General features: G+C 51.0%; 3 protein-coding genes across 3 annotated transcripts; 1 reads left to right on the plus strand and 2 right to left on the minus strand.

The window, feature by feature from the left end:
* The first annotated feature begins 1,711 nt into the window (after nt 1–1,711).
* CIMAP3 (ciliary microtubule associated protein 3) lies at nt 1,712–6,440 on the plus strand. The gene is made up of 6 exons (XM_087827745.1): nt 1,712–1,768; nt 1,992–2,134; nt 2,778–2,873; nt 3,768–3,898; nt 4,540–4,657; nt 5,934–6,440. Exons 1-6 carry the CDS (start codon nt 1,726–1,728, stop codon nt 6,000–6,002), a joined length of 600 nt encoding a protein of 199 aa, XP_087683871.1. The 5' UTR covers nt 1,712–1,725; the 3' UTR covers nt 6,003–6,440.
* Nucleotides 6,441–7,332: 892 nt separating this feature from the next.
* On the minus strand, nt 7,333–14,723 carry PGB (pepsinogen B). Its single transcript, XM_087828155.1, has 9 exons — nt 14,589–14,723; nt 13,348–13,485; nt 13,083–13,149; nt 12,777–12,895; nt 12,163–12,362; nt 10,637–10,759; nt 8,631–8,778; nt 7,703–7,801; nt 7,333–7,485 (listed from the first exon to the last, which is right to left on the minus strand). Exons 1-9 carry the CDS (start codon nt 14,706–14,708, stop codon nt 7,333–7,335), a joined length of 1,167 nt encoding a protein of 388 aa, XP_087684281.1. The 5' UTR covers nt 14,709–14,723.
* Nucleotides 14,724–18,530: 3,807 nt separating this feature from the next.
* On the minus strand, nt 18,531–26,536 carry OVGP1 (oviductal glycoprotein 1). Its single transcript, XM_087827666.1, is given in 14 exon segments — nt 18,531–18,592; nt 18,595–18,668; nt 18,670–18,739; nt 18,742–19,218; nt 20,201–20,336; nt 20,773–20,889; nt 21,083–21,268; nt 21,358–21,466; nt 21,959–22,083; nt 22,542–22,707; nt 24,490–24,546; nt 25,354–25,558; nt 25,947–25,976; nt 26,512–26,536. Coding segments are annotated over 14 exon segments (1,839 nt in total).
* Between the last annotated feature and the right edge of the window lie 847 nt (nt 26,537–27,383).

Genomic DNA, 27,383 nt, shown 5'->3' on the forward strand with positions numbered 1-27,383 from the left:
AAGAGCAGCGCCAACTGTTGGGCGCACCACTTTGGTTTTTCTTCTGTCTGGGATCTTGGCCCTGCATGTTTTTTCTTCTTTGGTATATCTCTGACGACACCACATATTTTATTTAGTCTAGCTTTTTAATCTCTCCTCAGCCAGAGGATCAGTTGGAACCCAACCAAAACACCAATGAGGGAACGAGTTGTCATATTATCAAAGTACTTTGTAAGACATGTTGCATGTCACTAATAATGTTAACACTAATTTCAAAAACACTGTGGGTACCTAAAATGTTAATAAAAATGAAAGTTATCAATCAATGCCAAGATTTCTTTACACTTTACCATTCATGTTACTGAAATTTGAGTAGACAGAATGCTTGGAGTAAATTATACGATAATTTTGAAATTGTATCTTTGTTTCTCATAATGACCTTCTCCTATATTACTGGGCTTTCTGCATCCTTTCTTTTTTTTTAAAAAAAAAAAAGTCCAGCTATTATATATGTCAAGTACGGCCAATTATTTTTGTAGCATCCAGCAGGACATGTAGGACAAGAGACAATGCCCTGCCAGGTGTCCAGCCTCCCCGGCCCATCGAGAGGGGCATCCCTCCAATAATTTTTAGCAAGCAAAATGCTTTCATGAGTGTCCAAAATATCCTCCAGGACTCAGCAGCACTTTTTGGAAACCCTACCTTCGATATATAAAATCATCCCCTGCTTACAATGCTAGCCCAGGGTAAGCGTGGATCCCAGGGTCATCCTTAGGGGCCAAAGGGTTGTATGGACCAGTCACACGGTGCACTCTGTTGCCTCCCACACCTGACGATTCCTACAGCCATCCTAAAGTCGAGTGCAAACAAGTTAGTGACAATGTCCCCGAGAGAGGAAAAGAAGTCAGCACACACCCAGCTGCTGCTGCTTGGGTCGGGGATGGGAGGGAGCGCTCCAGCTGGCTGGGTATTATCTCCCCTAAGAATAACCCTTTGCACTGCCCCTTACCAAGTACCAGACACCGAATTTCTTTAAATCTGTTATCTCGGTCCTCTCAACAACCCTGTAAAGAGGAATTATTCTCAATTTAGAGATAAGGACACGGGACTTAGACATTTAAGTGACTGCCCAAGATTTTAAAACTAGCAGCACTTCTGTGATTCTGTTGCACTCTTACTGCTCCACTCACGGCCTCCAGCGATGCTAAAAGCTTGTGCTCCCTTTAGGGGGACAAGGGGACAACCTGATGGGGAGGGCTGGAGGAAAAGAAAGGTCTAAGATGCGCCTAATGGGGAACGATCCAGGCCCCATTCGGTCCCCAATTCCCCGGCTCTGGTCGTCGCCCCGGGAGCCCACCTCCTAGTCCCTGAGCCCAGTGGCCCGAATTTCCAGGCACTCTGAGCCCGTGTCCCCTCTCTCCTCAGCACATTCCCGATGGCCCAGCTTCCAAAACCCTTGGGCCCAGCCCTCCCCCGGAGCTCCTGCAGCCGCGGGCCCAGCCCAGCCACCTTCCCCCAGCCCCGCCGCAGGCCCCGCCCTTCCCGCCGCAGGCCCCACCCTCCCCGCAACAGGCCCCGCCCTCCCTCTGCAGGCCCCGCCCTCCCCGCTGCAGGCCCCGCCCTCCCCGCCGCAGGCCCCGCCCCCCGGGTTCCCTCCGCGCGGCCGCCGCCCTTGCCGCGCAGGCGCGCTGGGAGCCACGCCGCCGGGCCCGCGCCCGTCCGTTCCCTTGGCAACGCGGTACACAAATGCAAACCCGGACCGGGAACGCGATGCGCTTCAACCGAGCGGGTGAGGGGGGCTGCGGCCCAGGGGGAAGAGTAGGGCGCAGGGGGCCTGGGGGGCTGGGAAAGGCCGAGGGCAGGAAACGCAGGCCGGTCCCCTTCTGGCACTGGGGCCTGGTGTTTGTTAAGAGCTCCTCTGCCCCGCCTCCCCACATCCCCCCCCCAACCCCCCCCCCCAAGCTCCCACTTAGACCCCTCGCGCGGAGTTTCTGCTCCTTCTGGACCCTCAGAATCGCTGGTTCACTACCACTTTGGAACGTGTCAGCAGAAGAAGATCTTCCCTCACTTCCACCCCCACAACTTTTTGGGGAACAAGTTTATGCCTATTAGGGGAGCACCCCACAGAGGGCCTGGATGTTACGGCACCGAGAGTGTGAGTACTCACCTTCCCCGAGGTGGCTCCCCGCTCCCCATCTATTTAAAGACAGCCCCCTTTAGTGAAAGAAAATCTCCGACTCTGTGGCCCTCAGGGTCCCAGCATGAGAAAGGGCTTTTGTTCTTTGCAACCAGCCCTCAGGGTCAATGTCAGAGCTAAAGGACCATTGCTCCCTGCTTCCAACCCGCACCCCACCCCCAAAAAACGCAAGGCTTTGCTTCATATGGTTAACAGGATAGTCCCCACTCCATTCCCACCTCCACCGACTTGTGAGCCAACGCCAGTTATCCTGCCGTTAATCCAAACCTGGATTGCGGATGTGCTGGTAGGTGGGTTTATGAAATAAGATGATCAGACACACTTGCTTTAGAGCAAGTTCAGCTCTGTGGCGCGGGGGGCTGGATTCACTGGAAGGCATAGAAATGTCACTTACTCTGCCTATCCAGGCACATCCCGCAGCAGAGGTACCTGTTCCTTATGTCATTGTTCCCATGGTCTTGACTCAGAGGAGTCAAGAGAGAGCAACTTTTGCAGAGAAAATTCAAATAAGACCATTCTAAGTTCACTCTGTTTTTGATGACTATAACGTTCTCTGTTTTTTTCTTTCTTTGTTTATTTTTTTAATATGTTCTACCCAAAGAGGTATGACTGGGTGTACAACCTCTCCAAGATCCCGACCAGTATAAAAGGATATACTTTGGGAGCCAGAACATCCGTGAGGTTTAAGCAAGCCAAGGTTAGACATGGTTGGATGTGCTTAAATTTTCGTGTGACCCATGGTGGTGGTGTGTGTATTTGCACTGGGAGCACAGAGCAGTGAGTGGGAGGTTACCTAAATAATAGGCTCTGAAATTCAAGAATTATAGGCAGTTTATTCAAAAGCCATTAAGCCTATCTGAAAAGCTTGGGCTTTAGCATTGCAAATGTGTGTGTGAGCGTCCTGGGAGAATGGGAAACAATGCTCGGGAGAAGTGGTACCAAGTCAGTTTCGGTGCCCACTGAGACACCTGATGTTAAAATACTGGAAGCTTTGTTGTATGCATTGGGTTATCCTCTCAGTTAAAAACCAAATTCCACCCCGGCCAGTGTGACTCAGTGGGTTGAAAGGTTGCCGGATTCCCCGTCAGGGCACATACCTAGGTTTCAGATGGATGCTTCTCTCTCTCTCCCTCTTCCTCTCTCTCCCTTCCTCGCTCTAAAATCAATAAATCAACAAACATAACCCCGTGTGAAGATTAGAAAAACCCAAATTCCAACTTTTCCATCCTTTTGTGTCATTGGATTTCAGTATAGCATCCTAATCTCGTGGGCCCTTTGCTGACACGGTCTCCGGGTGGGATGGAGGGTAGTAGCTGCACCGAGTTAACTTGGTTCTCCACCCAGCTTAGGTTGATTCCTGCAACTGAAGCATTAGGTACCTTCAGGTAGTTGACCCGCACGTGCCTTGGCTCTCTACCTATGGTAGGCCTACTTCTGTAGCTTGAGGGGGTTAAACAGTAGCTGATACATGAACAGGGAGAGGATGACTCTGTCTTGGTTTGGCTTTTGCTTGTTTTGTTTACTTAGAAAGCTTTATATGTGTATACCTGTGTGTCACCCTCTAACGTACTGGTCTTTTTCTTGGAAACAGGATGCGACACCTCATCCAGGCACGTACCAGACAGTCAGTCTTCAGGAACAAAAACACAAACAAAGTTTTGCTCCATTTAATGCCATGTTGCCTCGATTTAGGACATGCTCAAAGGACATGTGTTATCCTGGGTATGTCTCCTCTTTTCTGGGGCACTTCCACAGAGAGCGGTAAGAAAGGAAGGACAGCTAAAGAGCCACTCATCTTTAAGATTCCACCTCTTGCCTTCCAGATCTCTGGCATCATAGAAGTGAAAATCATTGTGATTCATTAAATAAATATTTATAAATGTGTCTACACCAAAAGACAAAGCAATCACGAACAAAAGCAGCTATAAAATAATCCCACTGTCAAGAAAATTTAACTGGTTCTGCTCTGCTGTCCCTAGATTGCTGATAGATTGAATTATCCCAGCACTTTTATCCCATTTCAAATGGTGGGCAGAACTAATTCATCACTGTGGTAGATTGCTCTTATCACCCACCACTCCTGGGATCTTCTGGCCTCTCAGCTAAGATGCAGAATTGCAGAAATATTTTTAAAATTAGAGTCAATTTTTACCTTAGCTGGATGTCAAGACTAGATATCTTTCACACGAATACCTAATTAGAAATACATTAACAGGCGAAGGAACCAACATTAAAAACCTGGTCAATCTGTTGCCTTTTATCAGGAAGTTAGACCTGGTTCAGGGACAGCTCTGATACTGATGGATGGGGTTCCCAAATGGTCACTAACTCATAGACATCATGTCACATATTTTTATTTCCAGCCCTGGCACGTACAACCCAGAGATAAAGCCACCCCCAAAAGTTACCTGGCCAATGAAATTTGGATCTCCAGATTGGGCTCAGGTTCCATGTCTACAGAAAAGAACCATAAAAGCTGAGGTAATAAGACAGGGCATCTTCCTAACACCATCTGGTTCTTCCTAACTGGGAGTCTGTGCATGAGCTTTAAAAAGTCCTGCCCCCCCCCCCCCCAAATTCTATGTACAATTTTGTGTGTATATGCATATGGGGATTCGGGGAGAAAGTTGAGCAATTGTATTAGATTTTTAAAGGTGTGCACGACTGCATGAAAGTTACATTTTCTTATTTAATCCTCAAGTAATCTGTGGTAGGTACAGGAAAATTATCTGTATATGATAGAAGAGGGAATCGAGACTCAGTTGGATTAAGCCACTTGTGCAGGCTACACAGCATGAATCTAGGTCTTGTGACTCCTAGGCCCCTGCTCTTTCCATCACACCCCTTGAGTATTAGATCATCAGGGGGTTGTAGAACATTCTGGCAAGAGCATGGATTGCCGGGACAGACTGCCTGGGTTCAAATCCTAGCTCCAGTACTTACTTGCTGTGTGATCTTGGACAAGTCCACAAATTTTTCCAAGCCTCAGTTTTCTTTTCTTTAAAATGAGTACAATAATAGAATCAATCTGATAAGGTTGTAAAGATTGAGATAAGGTAGAAGAGCATTTAACACCGTATCTACAACATAATAAATGCTCAATCCATGTTAGCTGTCATAATCCCAAAGGTGCCTTTTATTTCCTAATGGAATTTTGCATTAATTTCATGAATATTTATTAAACGCCTGATGTACCAGTATAATCGTGTTAGGGCCTATAGGTAACATTCAAGAATGAAACATATAATCTGTGTTTTCAAGGAGTTTGCCAGCTAACTCTTAGAGATTTACCAAATAAAAAATAATTCTTAACATGATAGACACCAGAGTAAGATGACAAAGAGTCACTGTAAGTGCAAAAGTTGAGAGAATCAGCCCTGGCCAGTGTGGCTCAGTTGGTTGCCAGTTTAATTCCTGGTCTAAAGGTTGCCGGTTCAATTCCTGGTCAGGTCACATGCTCCAGTTGCAGGCTTGATCCCTGGTAGGGGGCATGCAGGAGGGTTACACTCTCACATCGATGTTTCTTTCTCTCTCCCTTCCTCTCTCTCTAAAAAAAATTATATATATATATATATATATATATATATATTAAATTTTTTTTAAAAAGTTGACTGAGGCTAGAGGCTAGACAGCTGTGGGCTGGGGTTTAGCTAGGTCACAAAAGCTGCAGCGGGCAGCTCATTTTGCACAGCCAGGAAGATCAGAGGCAGAGGGTTCTCATCAGAATCGGGTCTGAGACAACATTCTTTCGTTGCAGCTGCCCACTGACAAGGACTTCAGAAGACACCGGAACCGGTTGGCCTACTTGAGCTTGTTCTACGATTGAGAAGCTGGGCCTTGGCTCACAGGCTCCCCCTGGCCGCAGGATGTCCTGGATGGACAGAGCTGCTCTTCTCCCTCTGCCCCGCTGTGGTCCCCTGTCTGCCAGCACGGGGCCCGGGGAGGGGCAAGGGCTCGTGACCACCACGCGAGAGCATAAAGACAGTTCAGAACCTTCTCTTCCACGTGCTGGCTCGTTGTATTCCTGCTTAGATGGGTCTGGGGGTTCCTGTTGCGTGTTCAGTGGGGTGGCAAACACTGCGAACCATTCATCGATCAGTCTGAATTTTCAGCACAGGATTTGACTGAACACAATCAATTCAAGTTGGAAGGAAAATCAAATTAGTGATATTCTTCTGCCATTGACATGGATGAAATAGAATTGAGTACGGCTTTGGGGCTGTGGGAAAGATGGTGCCATACACTTCAAAACCCAAAAAGGAAGATCAGGTAGATTTTTTTTTTTAAGTGAAAAGTGTTCCCCGGCCATCATCTCGCCTTTCTCCAGGCTGCTGTGCTCAGAGTCATGAAAAGCCGGGGTGTGGGATCTCAAGAGTAGAAGGGTAGCTGCCCTGGCCGGGTGGCTCAGGTGGTTGGAGCTTTGGGTGCATCAGAAGGATGCCATTTGATTCCAGGTCAAGGCCCAGGCCCAGGCTACAGGTTCGATTCCCGGTCATAGAGTGTACAGGAGGCAACTGAGTGATGTTTCTCTCTCTCACAAATTAATAAAAGCATATTCTCAGGTGAGGATTTTATATATATATATATACACACACACATATATATTTATCCATATATATGTATATATGTGTAAATATATGCGATTCCCCTCCATAAAAAACAAACAAAAGCCCCCCAGCTGTTTCTGATCAGATTTCGGCCTTCAGAGCGCCTATTGAAATGCTAAGGTTTCTTTTTCTCTCTAACATTCCTAAGTCGGGGAGAGGTCTGGTTCATGTTCTTTTCCAGAATATTCAGAGAGAAGGGTTGAAGGGAGGCTGCCGGGAGGGGCGGTGACCTGGGTCCAGGGCCTCCCGCAGAGCCCACGAGTCCTCCCGCAGACCTGCTCCCCTGGGTCCTCGCCCGCTGGCCCGTGAGCAGATCCCCTGACACCGCCGCCGCTAAGTTTCCATTTCGAATCAATGACTGAAAGCAGAACACACACAAAAAGACGCCTTGGAAGGAACTTCAGAGACGTTTGGAGTTCCCTGATTTATTGGCTGTGGGAAGTAAGACTGTGAGCAGAGGGGTCAGGACAGTGAGAAGGCCGCGGCCAGTCCAGGGGCACATCGGCCGCCGCAGCGTCCTGCGGGCAGGGTGCGGGCTGCCTCCGCCGTCTAGGCCGAGAAGGCAAAGCCCACCCTGTTGTTGGCCATGTCGTAGACGGAGTAGTACTCCTTGAGGAAGACGTCTCCCAGGATCCACAGCGGCTGCCCGTTGGGGGAGGGCAGGTAGGTGGCCTCAATCCCCAGCCTGCAGTAGCCGTTGTCCTAAGGAGACGGAGGACGTGCGTGTGTAACCAGCGACACCGTAGAGACCTCCCCCCACCTTATGTTCCATGGCACTCCTGGGGGCCTCTGAACTCTTGGCCACCCTCAGCCCTGCCCCTGGGGGCTCCCCATAGCTGCCCAGATGTGAGCTGGGACTCGGGACGGCTGTGGGGCCCATCCAGCCACACAGCCGGGGAGCCTGGGAGTGACTACGTACGCTGAAGACATAGGCAGAGGGAGGCAGGGGGAACTGGGACCCGCTGATGGTGAAGGTGATGGTGGGCAGGCTCTGCACGGAGCTGCAGTCGACCACGAACTGGGAGACGGAAAAGGCGACGCTGTAGAGCCCCGACGAAGGGCCGAGCCCCCTTTTCCGGTGAGACTCTCTTCCTGACCTTCCAGCAGAGGCTCTTCCAGAGCCTGGACAGCAAGGCCCCACCCCCAGGTACAACTCTGACCAGACACTCTTGCTTCGTGAGTCCTCTCCTTAAATGCATCTCAGCCCTTAGGCTTTGGTTGTATCAATATGGTCAAAAGGAGTTGGGCTCATTCCAGAATACAATTTCTAACCTCAGAAAGTACAAATTACAGAGAAAAGGCATGGATATACACGTGTAGAAATGCACACCCGCACTCCCCCACCCCACCCCGAGGAACCAGGATTTCGTCTGGGCCCCTGCTCTCGCATTCAGGGAAAAGCAAACTACGGATATGTGTACACAGGGAGGAGGGGTGGGGACAGGAGGCTTCTCGGTAAAACCCAAAGGTGTATTCCTAGTGAAGACAGAAACCCCGTGGAATGGAAAAATGCATTGGGCCCTGATGACAGTGCAGTCAAATGACAGTGGCCAGACCAAGCTGACGTGCTCCTAGGACCTGCAATGGATTAACAGCACCTCCTGACAACCGCTGAGCCCACAGTCACCGTCTGGATGGAGCCGGTATTACTCGTCCCCTTACCCTTCCTTGCGTTGAGGGTTCATGCTGATGTGCCATGCTGTGTCCCCACGTGACCTGTCCTGCCAGGGACTCAGGTGCCCACCCAGCCCTCCCTCCTCCTTCCCGTGAACTCATTGCCCGAGCTTGGGCTCCCATGTGGAGGCTGCCTGGCCGTGCAGACACACCCGTGGCTTCTGGTTACTCACATCACCATTCTGAGCTTGCTGGGCTCCTGTTGCCTGCAGGAAGGAGCCCATGTACTGCTGGGGGACAGCCAGCAAGAAGGTGCCCGTGTCCACGATGGCCTGGCAGCCCTGGGAGCACCAGCCAGTGGCCTGGTTACCGATGGCAAACCTGAGGGGGACACCAGCACAGAGAGAGTCAGGAGCCTCTGCCGCAGACATGGTTCATGCCCCCCCTCATCCACCAACCCTGCAGCTTCAGCGTCTGGCTCTGCCAGGAAGCCAGGCCACCCCTTAACACCTCTGCCCCGGCAACGCTTTCGTGTCTTTGTGATCACTGGCGTGATAGCCTCAGTCTTGGCCTGGCAACCCCTCCGGCTCTGGCTGAAAGCTCTTGGAAGGCAGGAACTGGATCTTCCTTAATCTACCTGTATGTACCTGTATGGTTCCCCACACATGTGCCAAACACAGTCATGGCTTGAAATCAATTAATAAGTACATTCTGAGTACCTACCACGAGCCAAACACTCTTACGGGGCTTAAGGGGATATCAGGAGGGGGTGAGTTGTACTTACTATTTTTAAGGAGCTTATTCTAATAGAGATGAGGCAACATAGTGCATTAAACCATGACTAACGCCATGAGGCAGTAGCTGATAAACTCCATACTGTGGGGCTTAAAGTCCCACGTGACTCGGCCCCTGATTCCTTGCCCAGCTTTTTCTGCTGCTCAACCTTTCCTCTTCATTCCACATGCGTGTGTTTGGTGCTGTCCATAAGCCAAGGTGCTTGGAGACGTGGTGGCGAACAAGACAGATAGCACAGTCTAGCGGAAAAGCCGGACACTTAACGAAAATACACAAATGATGCAGCTCCGACAAGTGCCATGAAGGGAATGCTCTGTGCCTGAGAAGAGGGGACTTGATCTAGTCGGGGTGGGGGAGGGGTCAGGCAAGGATTTTTCTGAGCAAGTGATGTTTTTAAAAGGGTGAGAAAAAGGCAATTCTATTCCAAGCACATTCAACTAGTCCCCAGACATGCCAAGCTCTTACCCCTCTCTCTTGCACATTGGGCCATTTCCCAGAGTCTTACCCAATGATTAGGACATAGAAATTGAGACAGGAGCACAGATAAATACTACAGGAGAGATAAGGGGTGGGGGAGAGAGAGAGAGAGAGAGAGAGAGAGAAATATCACTGTGGACTGAGCCCCCTGAGAAGACTTTTTGGAGGAGGTAGGAATTAATCCAGACTCTGAAGGATGCCCAAAATTCGAGTAAGCACAGGGGAGAGGAGTCACACATCAGGAGATATATTCAAAAGTAAAGAAGCAAGAAAGGCATGGCAGGCTGCAAGGACTTGCTGAAGTCTATGCTTCAGATCAGGGAGCAGTGAGAGGCTGTATTCATGGGCAGAGCCTTGCTTACGTATGGTCTTGAGCAGAGGCCCAAGGAGTTTTGTCTTCAATTTGCATGCGATGGAGAACTTTTGAAGACCTTGAGCGGTGGCATAACTGATTCATGATCATGAGCTTTGGGGTTAGATACACTTGTGCTCGGATTTTGAAATTTGTGACAGGCGTGCCTTGGGTAAGTTGCTTAACCTCTGAGCCATGGTTTCTTTATCTATAGAATGAAATACACTGCTGACCCCCTTATGTTGTTGTGGAAATCGTGTGCACTCCTCTACGTAAAGTATTTAGCATAATCTCTGGCACATAGAGGACCTTAATGACAGCTATTCCTCTTCCTGATGATGGAAGCGGTAAAGATGATGTCAGCTGGGATCATGAAACTTCCAAGAATGAAGACAGAGGCACCCAGAGCCTAGGAATGGACCGATCTGCTATCATGACGAGGCTCGGTGACCAGGTCAAAAGATTCAGTCAAAAGCTAGACGCCAGAGCCTCTCTCAGCCTGAGGGTTTGGGGATTCTCTGAGAAAGCTGTGACAGGAACAGGAAATACTGTCACTCTGGAGAAACGCCCCATGAGTGTCCATAATCCACGGGAACTCTCTACTTCTCTACTTACTCCTGAATGGCGATCTGCCAGTACAGTTCCTGGGTCACCGGGGCCCAGACAATCTGACCCGAATAAAGTCGGTTGTCCACACCTCCCAGGATGAGCTCCCCGCCATACTGATGGGTTGGTTGGCTGAAAAGAAACGTAGACAAACATGAGTTTCCATAACACAAATGGAAACTCCCCCCACCTTCCCTCCCTCCTACACAGGGGTGCCGCAGAAGGAGGGGATGTTCTTCAGACTTCGCCTGGCTTAAGGTACAGTGGAAAGGAAATTCTCAGAGAAGCACCCAAAGTATCAGAGCATTGGAAACACAGACCATGCCCATAAAGAAGATGGAATTGGAAACCAGGCACCAGAAAAGAAACTATAAAGGTATACCAGAGAGCCTGGCCGGCGTGGCTCAGTGGTTGATCATTGACCCATGAACCAAGAGGTCACTGGTTTGATTCCCCATCAGGGCGCATGCCCTGGTTGTGGGCTCGATCCCCAGTAGGGAGAGTGCAGGAAGCAGCCGATCAATGATGTTTCTCATTGATGTTTCTCTGTCTCTCTCTCCCTCTCCCTTCCTCTCTCTCTAAAAATCAATTAAAATGTGTGTGTGTTTTTAAAAAGTATCCCAGAGAAACCCTGCCTGGGACAAAGTGAGAAATCCCCCTGAGAGTACCTGGAATGGGCCTGACAGCGATCACAAGGGTACTATGATGGGGGTGCTACTGTCCTGGTCAGTTGGCCACTCGGTGATGTTAAGAGGATATAGGCCTGTTGCTTTCACTACCCTGCACCTGCCAGTTGTAGAAGGAAGACATTTGGACTTCAGGTTCCCTGAGGATCATGTGTGTAGGAAAAAGGAGTGAAGCATGTCACAGAAGTTCAAGGCCAGATGGAGTAAGAAAAACACTGGGTTTCAGATGAAAATATTTGTGTTTGAGTCTCAGTTTTACACCCACCATGGGTGACCTTTCTCAACATTCACAACCTGTTCGAGCTTCCATTTCCTCGCTGGCAAAATGAGGCTAATACTAGGATTTTTAAGATGCCATTTGAAGTCACTGCTATAAGAGCCCTTCATAAAGCCAGAGGTGTCATTATAATTACCATCTCATTACCATCATTTGGAGTCATTGCTACAAGAACCCTTCATAAAGCCAGAGGTGCTGTTATAATTACCATCTCAGTATTGTGCTCTTCACTGGTAAAAGTCCATGGGGCTTTTCTAGGGCTCTACAGCTGTGTCAGTCTATTACAGCAACCTCCACGATTACTGAGCAAATATCGAGGGCCTATTGCTTATTTTTTTAGAAAAGAGTCATCATATGGTTTATGGCCATACTTAAAATTTTTTCCAGTGCATTTAAAAGAAAATCCTCCCCCCAAACATGATTATAAATTTTCAGACATACGTGGATTATAAATAGCAAGTTCTGTTCATTGAGTCAGAAAACTTCATCCCCTGAGCCCCGCCTGATGGTGAATTGTCCAAAGGCCCACGGAGCCTCGCTTGCTGAGCTCTTCCCGGGACACGGCTTCTTACCGAGAGAAGTAGAAGCTGAAGATGGGCAGGGAGAGCTGGCCCTGCTGCAGCATCCCCTGCATGACCGTCGGGGCATTGCCCACGGCCATGTTGGGGTAGGCCATCCCCAGGATCCCGTCAAAGTCGGAGTAGTAGAAGGGGCTGCTGGGCTCATTCTCGCTCAGGCCAAACTCCTGGTTATTGACGACGATGTTCTGAACCTGGGGCGAGCAGACAGAGGAGCTGAGCAATTCATGTGGACAAATCCTTCATGGACGTAGGTGCCCAGGCTCTGGAATCTAGAACCTCCCTTGGGGAGAGCAGTTGGCTTCCTTCGTGCTGAACTCACTCACGGGCGTGGGTGTGGAAGGTGAAAAGGCAAGAGTGTCGCCCAACCACATGTGTTTTAAGAAAAAAAGTGGGGGTGCTGGGGAGGCAGAAGTGGTATTTTCTGGAGTTCTAGTTTCCATTTCCATGGGTAGTGACTGGTTTTATATTGAACTATCCATGTGCAAGAATAACAGAGAAACTGGGAAGGTTGTACCTAACTAGTGATCATGGATTTCTCTGAGAGCTTAAGTTCTAGAAATGGGAGCCCCCCGTGGACCCCTGTAGGCTCTGAGAACATCACTCACAGTCACGGTGTCATATCCCAGGACCACACTCAGGCTGCCGCTCCCGTAGGACAGTGTGTAGGTTTGTCCATTGTTCCTGAAGGTGGAGGACAGGCTGGGGTTGAACCTGTGGTGATTGGCTGTGGAAAGACAGAAGGAAATATGAGCGTCATTCACTGCCACCCAAAAGGCTTGGAGGAAACTTTCCCTCAATGGCCTGTGATCATCAGACCAAGTCTAGGATGGGGCTCGGCCTCAGAGCCTTCATAATACAGACAAGCTGGGTCAGGCCCAGAAAAGCCTGTCCCCTTGGGCAACAAACATTGCCCGAATCTTTCCAATCCTTCATTCCCTGAGGGATGATCCCTTCAAAAGCGTCAGGGATTGTGGCCCACTGGAGAGAGCAGGGGGAAAGGGGCAATGCGGCAAGAAGTGGAAGTTTTAGTCTAGTTCTGCTGTCTGTCTCCAGAACTGTCGCTGAAATGCAGGCTGGGGGCAAGATTTCTAGAGGTTCCTCATTTAAGAAGGATGAGACCGTGGCTAAGCACCAAGAGCCCTGGACTTGACATTACGAGCCTGGGTCCCCCCTCACTCTGCCCCCGTCATGGGCAGGTGGTGACAGGCTCTGGCAGTAGGTGGAGGGCACCCACAGGTTGGAGGAGCCCGTGTCAAAGAGAACCAGGAAATTTTGAGGTGGTGTCCCAATGCTGATCTCCCCAAAATAGAAAGCCTGCAGAGAAAGGGTTGTCCACCTCATCAAGCAGCTTAGCCTTGTCCTAAGGATGGGCAAGAAGTTGACCCCCTGGGAGTCACATTTTGCCTAATTTCCTCAGGGGAGTAAGAGGCTTCTCCCACAATCCCCCCCCTCCCCCATGTGGAGCCAGCTCCTCTCAATGTTTTACATTTTTGTTCCTAATTGTTAGCCTTTGACCAGCTGAGACAGTCTTGCAAGACAATACCCTCTTCTAAATGTGTTTTCTGCTTTGCAGTAAGGTGATATCGCCATGGATTTGCCGTGCTTGACGGAACACCCAAAGTTGGAGAAGCAGTCGCTCTTTTCTCCTTTCCAAGTATCCATCCACTCTCCCCCCGACACCCCCCCTCACACACACACACACACACACCTCCCCTTCTCTTCCAGTGCTAGATGCTTCCACCACCACCCTCCTCCCTCCTGGCCTCACTCTAGCAAAGGGTGCTAGGGTGTCTAAGGTGAGGGGTCTCGTGAAAAGCAAGAAGAGAATTCCACCGAGGGGCAGTTTGAGTTCTAAGTGAATGTGGGCCAGTCGTGTCACTTACCCGCCTCTATTCCTCCACCTATAAAATGTGAGGCCCCTGAAGAGCCTTCCATCTCTGACGCTCTGTGTAACATCTCACTAAGGACAGTCCGCAGGACGCCAGTAAGCTGGGATGCCCTGAGCAGACATTGCAGCCTAAGAACATTCAAATACTTTCTTTGGGGACACCAGTGTATCTTTCCAAAGGGGCATTTTCCCTGCTGGCCTTGCACGTGTTTTCTTTCTTTCTCCTGCAGCTCATTGCTAGGACTTCCTCGGGGTCTCTCGACTGGGTTGAACATCACACCTGTAAATCTCTTTACCATATAAACAGGGCTTTGGAGAGATGAGCCAGTAATGAGAGGAACGAGGGAAAGAAAGGGCGCTACTATCCTATTAGATAACATCAACTCATAATTTATTCAGATACTTCCCATAGGAAAGTGAGACTTGGGTTTAGTTATTAGTCCAAATCAGAGCTAATGAGGGATATAAATGAGTATTTAAAAATGGTTCTCAGCCAAGAGTTATGGGCACCCCCTCTGCCTTCACTCACGTCCAAGTAGTTGGTGATGGGCTCGTAAGCAACGGCATCATTGTTGAAGCGATACTTGGCAGCTGGGTCATCCTTCCCATGGTTCTTCAGGAATTCCTCCAGGACACCCTTCTCCTCCATTGTCTGGCGGATAGACTTGCCTTTTTTCAGAATGACTCTGCAGAAAATAGGGTTTAAAAAAAGGAATGAGCTTCACCTCGCCCCCTTAAAACAACCTCTTCGATGACCTGGCCTCCCGTTTTCAATCCTCTCCAGTACTCTGCTCAAAAAGAGCCTGTTGCAGGAAATTGTCCTGGATCTCAGCAAGTTCTGACCAACAAATACACCCAACCCACCCTTACACACCCACACATCCACACGTACACACACACACGGACACACACCCACCGTCCATCCATTTCAAGTCTTGGCCCCCAGCGCGTGTTCAGTTGATGGTACCAAGAGACGATCTGACCGCCTCTCCAAGAGACCTGCGCCCCTTTGCTCCCCCCTAGCTTGTCATGCCCCCCTTGGGCTGGGACCCACAATGAGGCTGAACCCTAATACACACCTTTCCACACCCTCGGAGAGGTGTAGGCAAACCAAGACCAAGACCAGGATCTTCATGGTGCTGATTTTCACCAACACACAGGACGCGGTGACAGACCCAAGTGTTGGGACACACGGAGGGAGGCTGGGTCCCTCTCTTATACGTCGATCTCCCTGCACTTTTGGTCTCTAGGACACGGGCTTTTCCACCTGTGGGACAGCCCGTTCCCCTACACTTCCACGGCCTCTGTTTGTTTTTCCCTTTGGCAGGCGCGAAGGACTTTAATGTCTACTCTGTGGTCTATTTAAAAAGCAATTAATGGCTTTGCTGAAGGAATCTAAAGATTAGGGTGTGATAACAAATGTAAAGTGTACTTGGGACAAAAGATCCTGGTGCCCGTGTCTACTGGGAAGGGTGCTGGCAACTTCTGCCAGGACAACGGAACAGCTTGCTCTTTAGCTCCAAAGGGCAACGTGCTCTTCGGAGATTTACAACCCACTCCCTCCTTCCTCTCTGCTCCATCTTCCTCTGCCCGGGCTCACCTACAGCTTCCCACGTGTGATTCTCTGCTCTTCATTTTCAATGTCTCAGTCCCCAAATTAGCCAACATTTATTGAATGCCTACTCCACGCTCACCTCTGTACTGAGATCTGGAAATGCAGAGATCCTCAGGAAATGGCCCTTGTCTGCCAATGTCTGCATTCTTGCTGGAATGACTGGCCCGTAACTGAATTACGAGGCCACGTGATTACTCTAGAAATTCAAATGTGTGTGGAAGGAGTGAGAGGGGTAGCGACTGTATTCATGGAGCGAGCAGGGGGAGGAAATGCGGCTCCTGGCAGGTGGGGAAGGCCTGGGGGGGGGGGCCTGCAGGGCTCCTCGTGGGAAGCGGGGGGGGGGGGGGGGGGGGGGGGGGGGGGGACTGGCGCAGGAGGAAAGCTCACAGGTGGCACCAAGCAGTGAGCCTGTGTGACCAATGCAGAGAACATGCGAGCAACGTGGCCAGAAGGGCATTCTCAGCAGGCATCTGCACAACTCTCCTCATGTCGTTGTAGCTTTGAAAACTCTTTTCTACTCCAGAGACCATTTGAAATGGAAAGGCCTATAACGCTGAAATAGGAATACTATTGAGTCTACAATACGGTGTTAAAGCAGTACGTATTTGGTACTTAACTGTTATTCTACCCATTACTCGTGACATGCCTCGTTAGTGATTGCAACGCACCAGGGCTAGAACTCCGGGACGACAGGCCTACGTGTCTATCTGGACGTGACCAGGTTGTAAGGCAGACCCTCCATACCGGGCTAAGGAATATTGACTTTGTTCTGTAAACGGTAAGGAGCCGTTAAAGTTTTTTAAATCCAGCAAATGACACAATGCCTTCTATATACTGTTTCTGCCATGTGGCATTTTAGAAGCATTAGTGGAAATGGCCGGCTACCAACATGATTCTCTAAGTAAAATCGTAGCTGGCGTGGGAGAAGTTACTGGACCTTTGTCAGGAGCCTACCCTTGAAGCCATTGAGCTCTGCAGAGACCGAAAGAAGTTTCCAAGTTCGTGGGTATGATATAAAATTTCTTTATAGAAGTAAAATTATTTGAGGGAAACAAGAGCTACAGAGGATATAACAATAACTCCCACTCGTCGAACACCGTGCGTGTCCCAGCACATATTTCATGTAACCTTTGCTAAGTTAATTCCCCCGAGATCGCATAGTTGATGAGCAGCAGAGCTGGGGCTGGGGCTGGTTTGTCTGAATCAGCTTCTACTTAACCCCAGCCTCCTCTAGGCCTGGTGCACGCGAGCTCCCTTTGCTTCAGTGTGCGTGACCCTATCGACTTTAACCATAAAGAGATTTAGACTTGCTGTCCCCTTTTTTGCAAAAAGGTGTTCTAATTGTTTTTTCACACTCCCAGCTTTCCTTCAGGCCCTGTAAAAAATGTAACCCTGCGTGCTGCCGCCACCTGGTGGCAGCATTCCTCACTTACAAAAACCGTTTTTAAGATATTCCAGTCTTTTCTTGCACCTTCTCTGCCCCAGTCCAAGAATCAGTCATCTCTTCAAGGATCCCCAGATCCTTTTATTGGAAAACAAAATTTAGAAATCAAGACCTGAGCGTTAGATGCACATACAGCTTCTGCAATGTCATTGCTTCCGGGCCCTCTCAGTGGTCCAAGCTAGGAATCTATTTGTGTACACACACTGTATTTCTATATCAATTTTCTATTGACCTATCTGTATATACTTTTAGAACCAGAATTTCACACTGATACCTCCGATCCTAACACCACAGGGTTCATTCTGGCCTTTCCCTGTCTAGCCTGTTTGGTCAGTCACTATGTTTTGGGGTTGTTTGTTATGCAGCTTAACTGATTTGTGATTTGTGCTGTTGGCAAGATGGGCCTGTGACCATGAACCCACATGTGTGGAGGTGCACCTTTCGTCTGTTTCAGTCATTTTTGATAGGTGCCTGGCCCCACAGGAATTTTATTTTGAGACTTTTATCTTAAAAACTTGGAGACTGCGCTTCCAAAAGAACCTGGAGACTGCACTTTGGTGGTAGGTATGGCACCCACTCAGCATCATGGTCTCCTAGAAGGGGAGGACTAGAAATCCTGTGTCTGTACTAACTTATGAGGGTCCTTCATGCCCAGGAAAACACCAAGTAGGTAGATCGCAGTGTGTAGTAAGTGAGAATTGATGTTTCTGGAGGAGGCCTGGGAGAAGCTTGCAGGCAACACACAACAATAACGTTTTCCCTTCCTCTCAACCACTTCTTATGGAAAGAATGGGTGGGAAATTTTTTCAGAGACAGCTAAGATTTTACCAAGCAGGGACTATAATTGGAAGATTCAACCTTCCCCCTCCTCCCAGCCTCCCTTGTGGATTATGGAAAAATTCTCTAGAAGTGATTCTAGTTCTGACCAAAGTAAAATGAGAGGTGGTTCCCAGCAGAGAGAGAAGCACATAATCCACAATGGAAAACATCCGTGTGGGCTACACACAACTCCCTCTTTCCAAAAACAGCAGCTGGGGAAAGTGACCTTGAAGAGGAGCAGCTGACATTGAGTTGCACAGGTCACTTCGAGAAAGTGACTCCAGACTTGGGGTAGTGAACACACAATACATATACAGATGATGTATTATAGAACTGTACCTCTGAAACCAATATGATTTTATTAACCAATGTCACCCCAATAAATTAATTTAAAAAGAAAGAAAGAAACTTCAAAGAACTCAGATGGATTCTTTATTTCTAGTTTATTTAACAGAGAAGAGATTAGCTCACTGTGGCTTTGGGACCTCCTTTGCCCCATGAAAGGTTTGTGAATAGTTGGGCACAGGAGGCTTCTGCCAGGTGACCTGGAAGAATAGACAAGGGCTTTCCCCAGCGTCTGCCACCAACAGAGCTCAGGCTTCTTGATCCACAGCTGAGTTTTCTTTCTTTAGAGAAAGAGCACTGGTTGGAGGGTCGTCAGGTTGACAGAATGGTTTCCATCAATGGGAACAAAGGGGTTGTCAAAGCAAGAGAAATGTGTCCTGGGAGCTAGGTGACAAGCCAGAAGGTAGCATCCTGTTTTCAGCTTCCATCTAAAGACCAAAGTGACCTATCAGAGGTCGGTGCCCACCTCAGATGTCAAATTCTCTCCGCTTAGAGTCTTTGTCTTCCCATCAGGGGTCCCTGTCACCTTTCCCAAGGGGACAGACATCTTTGCAGGTGCTACAGCCTTCCTCCCGTGGACCACTCTCTTCACTCCAGAGGTCTCAGTCGGAAGATGCACAGAAGCCATCGTCATCTGTTCAGGGATCACAGGGGTCATGGCGTTTTCCCCAGGGGCCTCAGTCTTCCCTTGTAGAACCACAGTGTGCTTTACAAAGGATGCAGCTCCCCTTGTAGGGGTCACAACCCCACCTCTGGGGATTGTAGTCATATTTTCCATCTTTCTTGGGGTCTCAGTGGCCACACCCTCTCCTCCTGGGAGGAAAATCCCCGAATCTTTGGGCAGTGCCTTGGTCACAGCCAGCCTTCCAGGGCCAGTCCTTGAAGAATTCATAGCAGATGAGAGCCAACATTTTGGTGAAAGGGTTGAACTGGACTCTACAGAAAATCATCAGAAAAGGGTGAGAGTCCTCCCTCTTTCTTCCCACCCCATAATTACTGGCAGGGCTAGCACCACTCCAGGGCAGAAGTACCTGCTCCCCAAATCCAGAACAGGATCCCACAACACACCCGCTTGAGAACATAGATTAAAATCCCGCCACACGGAAGCCCTGCTCCCCACCTCATCATGTTAACATGACCCCAGGCACCCGTGGGTGCCCAGGGGATTTGCTACGGGCCCGGTGAATGGCCCCAGGAAGGAACCTGCCAGGTTCTCTATCCTTACACCCTCACATTGACCCCGCGGACGGCATCTTCAGCAAGACCTTGCTCCCAAGGCCTAAGTCCTTACTTGTTGAATCCTCAAAGAGAAACCTCCTGTGTCCCCCAGGGTAGGAGGCACCAGGGACAGCGTGAGGTCAAGGAGGCTGCTCTAGACAGCTTGTCGTAAGGAACCAGGATGGGGTCCCGTCTCCACCCCTGACTAGCTCTGGTACCTTTCTGAGCCCCAGGCTCCTTATCCATAAAATGGGGATTATCAACCATCAGGGAGCATGCCATCTCCTAACTGCCCGGGAAGTCTTACTATCAAAGAGATATCAAAAGAAATCTAATTTCCTTTTCTGGCCCTTGACCAGGAAAGCAGGAGAAAAAAACAGAACAGAAATAAACTAACATATACTGAGTGCTAACTAGGAGCTAACCCAGTTTTCATTCCATATCTCATTTGGTTCTCATACTAATGTCAGGAGTATAGGATCATTCCCATTTTACAGATACAGAAAACCAAGGTCAGAGAGGTCAGACGGAGGACACATCCAAACCAAGATTAGAAAACAGATGGGCCTGAGAACAGTCAAAACGTATCTTCTCTCAGTGTCACGTTGCCTCACCAAAGCCTTGAGATCTAACAGAAGGGACCCACCCAGTGCCTCCTTATGCAATTTCCGACCCCAGCTTCCAGGTCACGGCTACTTACCAGCCTGCAGCAGGAGGTTCTTTAACACGTGGACAAGGGGGAAAGGGCCAGTGCCACAGAAAGTGCCCCTGACGTCATCCAGGTCCAATGTCCATACCATGGCCCCCCCATAGTGCTCTCTCTTTACGAAAGATGCCTACAAAGGGAGCAGTCAGTCAACCTGCTATACTGGCCACCTCCAGACTGGGCACCGCGGCGAAAAACAGAAGATAGCTCCCAGGAGGCAATACAGCAGGATGGGTAGGAGAAGAGCCTGCCTTTGAATCTAGCCCCTACCACTTATTAGCTATGGGACCTTGAAAAAACTGAGATTTCTTCTCTTTAAAATAAGGATTAGACTAGATGGGATTAGGAAATTAATTCAGGTATGCCTGAGACTCACCGGATAGGGTCACCGTCACCCTCTCATCTTCCACCCAGTGCGCGCACACACACATAGAGCACAGACAGACACACACACACAGAGCACAGACACGCACACGCACACGCACACGCACACGCACAGCACAGGCAAGGGCCTCCTGCAGCCGGGGGGAAGCTATGTGCTGGATCAAGAAAGAACCAGGCCGCACCTTGTACCTGAAGCTGGTGGGGTCGTCATAGCCAACCCACTCGTCCCCCTTGTGGGCATAAGGGACATGCTGATGATCGATCCAGTGTGTCCTCGCTCTCCAGACAAAGGAGCAAACCTGCCAGGAGGATGGCGGGTTAGCTCCGCGAAGGGCCGCGGGGAGCAGCACTGGCAGGCGCGCTGTCCCTTGCCCAGGAATAGAGAATCTAAGGCTCCCTCGCCAGGGACTGAGGAGAGGGTGGACCAGAGAGGGCCTGGGGAAGCCGGGTGGGGAGGCTTCACTGACAGACGGAGGCCCCTGTTCCTGTCACCTCGTAATAAGCCAAGAAGCCAGGCTGCTTGGTGTACTTCCCTGGAGGCGCAGGTCCCACCGCTTCAGCCTGCAGCCAATTCTCAGAGGCCTTGAGGAGGCGAAACGTCCGTCCATAGGTGGGGAACCCCATGAGGAGCTTCTCCGAGGGGGCCCCCAGTTTCCGCCAGTGATTCATGGCATAGGCCTGCACGTGGGACATCACGGCCCTCCTGTTACTATGGCCGGGGCTAGGGGGCAAAGGTCGGCTGCCTCTGAGACCCTCCCCTCTCTTACCGCAGATTTGGGGTCTCCAAGGCGAGAGAACAGGGGGCTGTTGTGTCCTGTGAACTTTTCCCAGCTCCCATGCATGTCATAAGTCAAGACGTTGATGAAATCCAGGAGTCTGTAGAGAGCAGGAGGAAGAAATGTGTATAAAGTTTGGGCTAGCTAGATGTTTAAGTCTGATCATCACAGTGCCAACTAGCTAACTAGCTAACTAGCTGCGCATTGGCCACCCAAGCTTCCCTGCCCGAGGGCCCTGTCCAAGCTGTGCCATCCACTTAAGATAGTGCCACAAGAACAGACTGCCACAGTTGTCCTCTGGGACGGCAGAGGCCAGGCCTATGGGACTCTCTCTTGTGAGACCTAGCAACGGGTTACACAGAAGATTCTACCTAGGCTGATGTTGTGGGGGCTGGTACTACATCACCTCCCTCTGACTCCTAAAGAAAGCCTGGGGCTAATGGAGCCGATCCTTGTCCCCAAACTTGCACTTACCCCAGCGCAGGCACACGGGAAGCTCAGGGACAGTTTGGGAGCAGCTCTGGGGATCTGAGCTTGAGATGCCTCCTTCCTTTCAATGTCCTGCCTGCCCTCTGAGGCAGCACCCACTCACCTTCCCAGACGGGGCACATCATAAGCTCTTTGGATGATCTTCGGGTCCCCAGAGACAGCAGCAGAGAGCAACAGCCTTGGACACCTGCTGCGCTGGGCCTCCTTCTGGAAGGCAAACAGCAGCTCCTGCAAAGTAAGAGAGGCAAATGCAGCGAACCAGACAAACAGTGAGGGAAAGAGAGCACCACCCAGGGAATCTTTGTTTATGGAGCCTTGATCCAGGCTCTGGAAACAGAAAGGTGAGTCAGATGCAGGCCCTGGCCACAGGCCCTTTAGAGATAACTGATTTCACAGAGGGGTGGCAGGCTGGCTCAGGAGCACAGGGCTCGGACCGCCTGCCTGCCTGTGGGAGTCCAGGAAGACACCTGAAGAAGGCATCACCTGAGCTGGAGGACTGGAGCAAGGGCTGGATACAACAGAGAAAAAGGGCCACCAAGGGGCACCTGCTCAGCAGCTCTTTGGCCCAACACCTCTAGGGCTTTCCTGCCCTTGCCCTTGGCCTCCTGCTCCTCCTGTGCCATGAGCCCACATTATGATAAAAATATAATCATTTCCAGATTCGGGAGCTGTCAGACTGGCCTTACTTGAATTAAGGAGAGAAAGTTCCACCGGTCATGCATGGGGCTGCCTCTTAGCCCAGGGTACAAGAAGCAGAGGTCCAGACCATCGAAGTTGTGTGTCCTCAGGAGGGATATAGCTGAATTGATAAACTTCTCCCGGGTGGCAGATGTGGACAGCATAGTGGTGAACCTGCAGGGAGATGGGGGCACTCTCTGTAGAGCCATGACCTCCTTGCAAGGTCCCTTAGCCCCTGTCCCATGAAGGGCACAGGGATGTGGCTAGAGGAGAGGAAGGCAGGTCTTTGAAACTCTCAAACCTCTTCAAACCCCCTCCCAGCACCAGGGGCTGAGTACCCAGGAATAGGGCTTCAGGCAGCAAGGGGGAGTGGCAGATCTTGACCTGGCCCTGGGCAGATGGCACACGGGGCAGCAGGCACAAAACAAGTGCCCGCCTGGGTGGAAAGTGGGCTGTCTCAAGGGCTGCAGAACACATGGTGCCCGAAGGCCAGGCACTCTACCCCCTGCTGTTCCTCATGGGGGAGGGGGGGGAACTATTCAGTCCCTACCACTTGTCCTAGCAGGACATTCTTTCCCTGACCCAACTAAGGCAGGGAACCCCAGGCAAGGGCCAGCATTTCCACCAAGGTCTCGGAGCTCATCTAGGCCTGGGCTGCAAAACATCAGACGAGAGGCCCAGGCTCTGATAGGGGTTCTGGACTCTTGGCTCTTTTGTTCATTGGCTGTTTGGTTTTTGTACTTTTTCTACGTTATTGGAAAACTTCTGATTTATGGGAGTTGAACTCTAAGCAATTCTGGGCTAGTTCTTTGTGCAGTGATTAGACAGCAGATTTGGGGTGAGGCAGGCCCGGGTTCCGTGATCTATCTGCCCCCTCTTAGCCTGGTCATCCCTGAGGAACACCTGCGTGAAATACTGCAAGTTCCTTAAAGCCTCCCACTCCCGCTTTCTTTTCTGCAAATGTGTAAGGCAAACGACCACGCTCTGAGTGTGTTCCCAGTGATCACGAGACAAGTGTGTAAGCGCCTGGCCCAGAGTCTGCACAGGTGCAGCGCTCAGAACCTGCCAGAGGGGGGAGGGAGGCGTGGCCACGGAGGGAGAGGCGGGGCCACAGCTGGGAGGCGGGGCCACAGGGAGGCGTGGTCACAGGGGGCGTGACCGCAGAATAAGAGGCGTGGCCACAGATGGGAGGCGTGGCCACAGAGGGAGGCGTGGCCCTAGGTGGGCGTAGTCGCAGAGGGCGTGGCCTGGGTGGGCGGAGCCTTGCCACCCAGCAGCCCCAGTCCTCTCTCCAGGGTCCCACGGGCGCACCCTCACGCCCCCAGGCCGCCAGGGCGCCCTCTCCTGAAGCGCCTTCCTCCCAGGCGAGGAGACAGGCGTGGCCTCTACCCCTGACCTCCGCCTCGGAATTGGGGAAATGCTCCTTCAGGGAACACGAGGGCAGTTTTTCATCTCCGCGCTGCCTCTTGGAGGGTCCCGTGCGCACAGAGCAGCCACCGTGTGCCAAGGCCCTACTGTGGCATTTCATTTCATTTCTGCTACCCCCCCCCCCCCCCTTTGAGGTGGATATTTATAAACATCCATTTACAAAGTGAGGAAACCCAGGCCCTGTGAAGTTGGGGGTTTCTTCTTGTTCTAAACAAGATGCCTCCCCTGTCTTAAGACAAAACCCCTGCCTCTTATGAAAGGTTGAGGGGACAACTGTGAGGACCCCCATTTTGCCCCTCATTTCCCCCCAACCCCTTTCCCATCACCTGCTGAAACTTCCCTGTTTCTCTCATTTACCCTGGAGGAGAGGTCAGGGGGCCTTGATTCCAGGGCCAGGGCAGGACCCGCACAGTGTCTGCACCAGCCCCTCTCCCCAGGGCCACGCTGGCCTCCCGCCCTGTCCTCACTCCACCTTCCACCGGCACTACCCCCCACCCCAGAGAGAAGATGGGGGCGGCAGACTCTCACCTTGATGTGCCGAAGTTCCAGCCGCCGATGGACAGCAGCGTTTTCAGCTGCCAGTTCCTGTGATGTGGGAGAGAGTCAGTGAGCTGGGTCCACACCCCAGTGGACAGCTGCAGTCACCACTGCTTGTTTCCTTCATTTGGGGGAACAATGGGAAGGGGGGGTGGGAGGGAGGGAAAGTGAAAGGGCAGGTGGAGGGAAGGAGCAGAGCAGAGCCCAGGAAAGCGGAACAAAGGAGAAGAGAGGAACGTAACCAACCCACAGGCATCACCCCCAGGAAGCCCCAGGCTGTCCAAAGTCCACCCAAGTCCCCTCTCGCCCCCCAATCCCCATAATGTTCCCATGAACAGGAAAAGAAAAACAGTGTGCAATGTTTCTCTTCACTCGTATTCTTAGTCAAGAAATATTTATTGAGCAATTACTATGTGCCACTGAGTGCTTTAGGTTCTTGAAATACAACAGTGAGCAAGACAGCCGGGCTCCCCCCGCCCTCAGGGAGCCTGTGATCAGTGGTGCGGGATTTCTGCCCTGTGCATCTATAGCCATTCACGCAGGGACAGAGAGAGAACCCAGGAGCTGCGGAGAAAGGATTAAACCAGCATGTCCTGAGTGCCAGCTCTATGCCAGGCACTGACCTAGCCGCTGGAGCACAGGGATAGCGGACACCCTGCCCCTTCCCTTCGGGGTGCACAGCTTGGGGGTTGCAGGAGAGTGGCAATAAAAATGCCAGCATTTGTGAAGTGTTTGTGATGAGCAGGCCCCCTTTGAAGCATTGGAGGAACATTGATAAATAACAGGAGGAAATGCTTAATTCTGTTCCATCCGTAAAATCTGGAAGTAGGACCCTCACGTTCCATATGAACCCACCTCTCCTTGAGCTTGTTGAACTCGGGGTAGAGGATCTTCTCATCGTAGGAGTCCTTAGCCACCATCCGATTGTCGCTCATTGAGGCAAAGGCAAATATCAGGTGGGTACAGAGAAAGGGGTCCAGGTCTCTGGGCAAGACCAAGGCTGAGCCGGGTCGACTGTGTGCCCAGTTGGTGAAATAACACACCAGTTTGTGGGCAGCGCCTGGCAAGGGAGAGCTCACATTAGTTGGCAGAGACCAAAGGAGGGGATGGAGCTCAGCTTTCACAGACACAGCCACTGCAACATTCTCCCCCCCACCCTCGCCACACACACACTCAATGCGACACTGAGGACCCCCATTGCTGAGATCTGAGGTCCCAGAAGAAAAGAATGCCTTCTGAAATCCTGGTCAGAACGGATCCTCGAGACTGGGTCCCAGCACACAGAGAGGGACACAAACAGCAGGTGACAAAATTCTCTGCTGGACTGGATTGGGCCAGTGATCCCTGACACAGGACCGAGGCAAGGTAAGGATGCAGGGGACACTAAACGCAGAGCACGGCTCAGCCAGAGGATGACCTGGCTCAGAGAGGGGGCACAATTTCCTCACCATCGTGTTGTTTCAGCATCAGAACCAGCCCTGCAGGAAACAAAGGGATCACACACAAAGTGAGTGGCACACCCCAGCATGCCCTCAGCCCCCTGAGAGCACCCACCAACCCGGCACCAAAGCCAGAGGCAGACACATGAGTGGAGACACACGTTGTTCACTCATTTGCTCGTCTCTAAGCTGAGTCCGTGGAGCCAGAGCTATCTAAGCTCCTTGTCACTCTAATAAACACTATTATGAGTGTACACACGTGCTGCACACAGGGACAGCCAGGACTTTCAGGAGCCCCGGCAGGAGCTCTAGGCCAGCACCTCTCAAACCTGCCTGCAAACTGCAAAGCCGTGGCATCCTGGCTCCTCCCCACGTAGATTCTGATTTCACTAGTCAGAGGTGGAAACCAGACATAGGAATGTTTAACGTGCAGCCAGGTCTGAGAATCACCTCTGGTCACCCCTCCCTGGGCCCCTCTGGCCCTTCACCAGGTCTGGTCCCACCTCTATCGAGCCCAGACCACCCGAGGCCTGAGGCCCAGGCTGGTACCTGCTGGACTGAGTGACACACTCACCAACCCACAGCAACAGTCTCCTCATGTCCATGGTCTGAGAGTTGTGAGGCTAGAGCTTGGGTCCCTTTTATAGGAGCTTCCCCAGGGACAACCGTGGGACGAGACCGGGTTGGCCCAGCTGCACACACAGGAAACAGGGGCAGCGATTAATGGGCTGCTGCCCCAGAGTCACAGCGACCCCACCGCCTCCTGTCCTCCCTCTCCGGCTCTCAGAACCAACAAAGCAAAGCTCCATCAGATGGTGGCATGGAGAGGGTGTCACCACGGGCCAGGGTGAGGGCAGGGCAGTGCCAGTCCCTCTTCCTGGTATTCAGTCCACATGGGCTGAGGGTAAGAAAGAAACATGCATGGGAGCAGCCGTTCCATTGTTATAAGATGATTAGTTAGGAAACAGTGTATTATAAAGTTTTCAAGCCCCAGCTGGGGACTCAGGCAGACCAAAGTTTGAATCTCAGTGTCACCAATTAGAAGTTTTATAGTCTTGGGCAAACTACTTAGCTCTTTGAGCTTCAGCTCCCATACTTGGGAAATGGAAACGATAGCTCATACTTACTCCGTAGGGTTTTAGAGGAATTAAAGAGATAACGTCTGAAAAGTATTAGGTCAGTGCTGGGCAGATAGTAAGGGCTCGGTGAAAGGTAGCTGTTGGCAGGGAGGCCAAATGAGTTGCCCAGCGGAGCAGGGGTCTCACACTCCAGTGTTGACACTCACCAGGCAGATAATATGTGTGGTTGGGGGGGGGTCTTGATAAAGTAGCTCACTCTCCACTTTATCAGACAAAAAGCAGTTCGAGCCCAGGGATGCACATCAGGTGCGTGAGGCGTCTGGGTCAGGGGAGAGCAGAGGTTGGTGCGGGGGCCCATCGCTCCGTA

Source organism: Miniopterus natalensis, chromosome 19, assembly GCF_054644295.1.
Source record: "Miniopterus natalensis isolate mMinNat1 chromosome 19, mMinNat1.hap1, whole genome shotgun sequence".
Taxonomy (NCBI): domain Eukaryota; kingdom Metazoa; phylum Chordata; class Mammalia; order Chiroptera; family Miniopteridae; genus Miniopterus; species Miniopterus natalensis.

Coding starts and splice junctions, on each gene's coding strand:
- CIMAP3 (XM_087827745.1), top strand. CDS start 1,726: ATGCAAACCCGGACCGGGAACGCGATGCGCTTCAACCGAGCGG. Junction 1,769..1,991: donor GATGCGCTTCAACCGAGCGG/GTGAGGGGGGCT, acceptor CTGGACCCTCAG/AATCGCTGGTTCACTACCAC. Junction 4,658..5,933: donor AAAGAACCATAAAAGCTGAG/GTAATAAGACAG, acceptor CTTTCGTTGCAG/CTGCCCACTGACAAGGACTT.
- PGB (XM_087828155.1), bottom strand. CDS start 14,708: ATGGAGGAGAAGGGTGTCCTGGAGGAATTCCTGAAGAACCATGGGAAG. Junction 12,363..12,776: donor TGGGATATGACACCGTGACT/GTGAGTGATGTT, acceptor TGCTCGCCCCAG/GTTCAGAACATCGTCGTCAA. Junction 7,802..8,630: donor AGCAAGCTCAGAATGGTGAT/GTGAGTAACCAG, acceptor TCCGTCTCCCAG/TTCGTGGTCGACTGCAGCTC.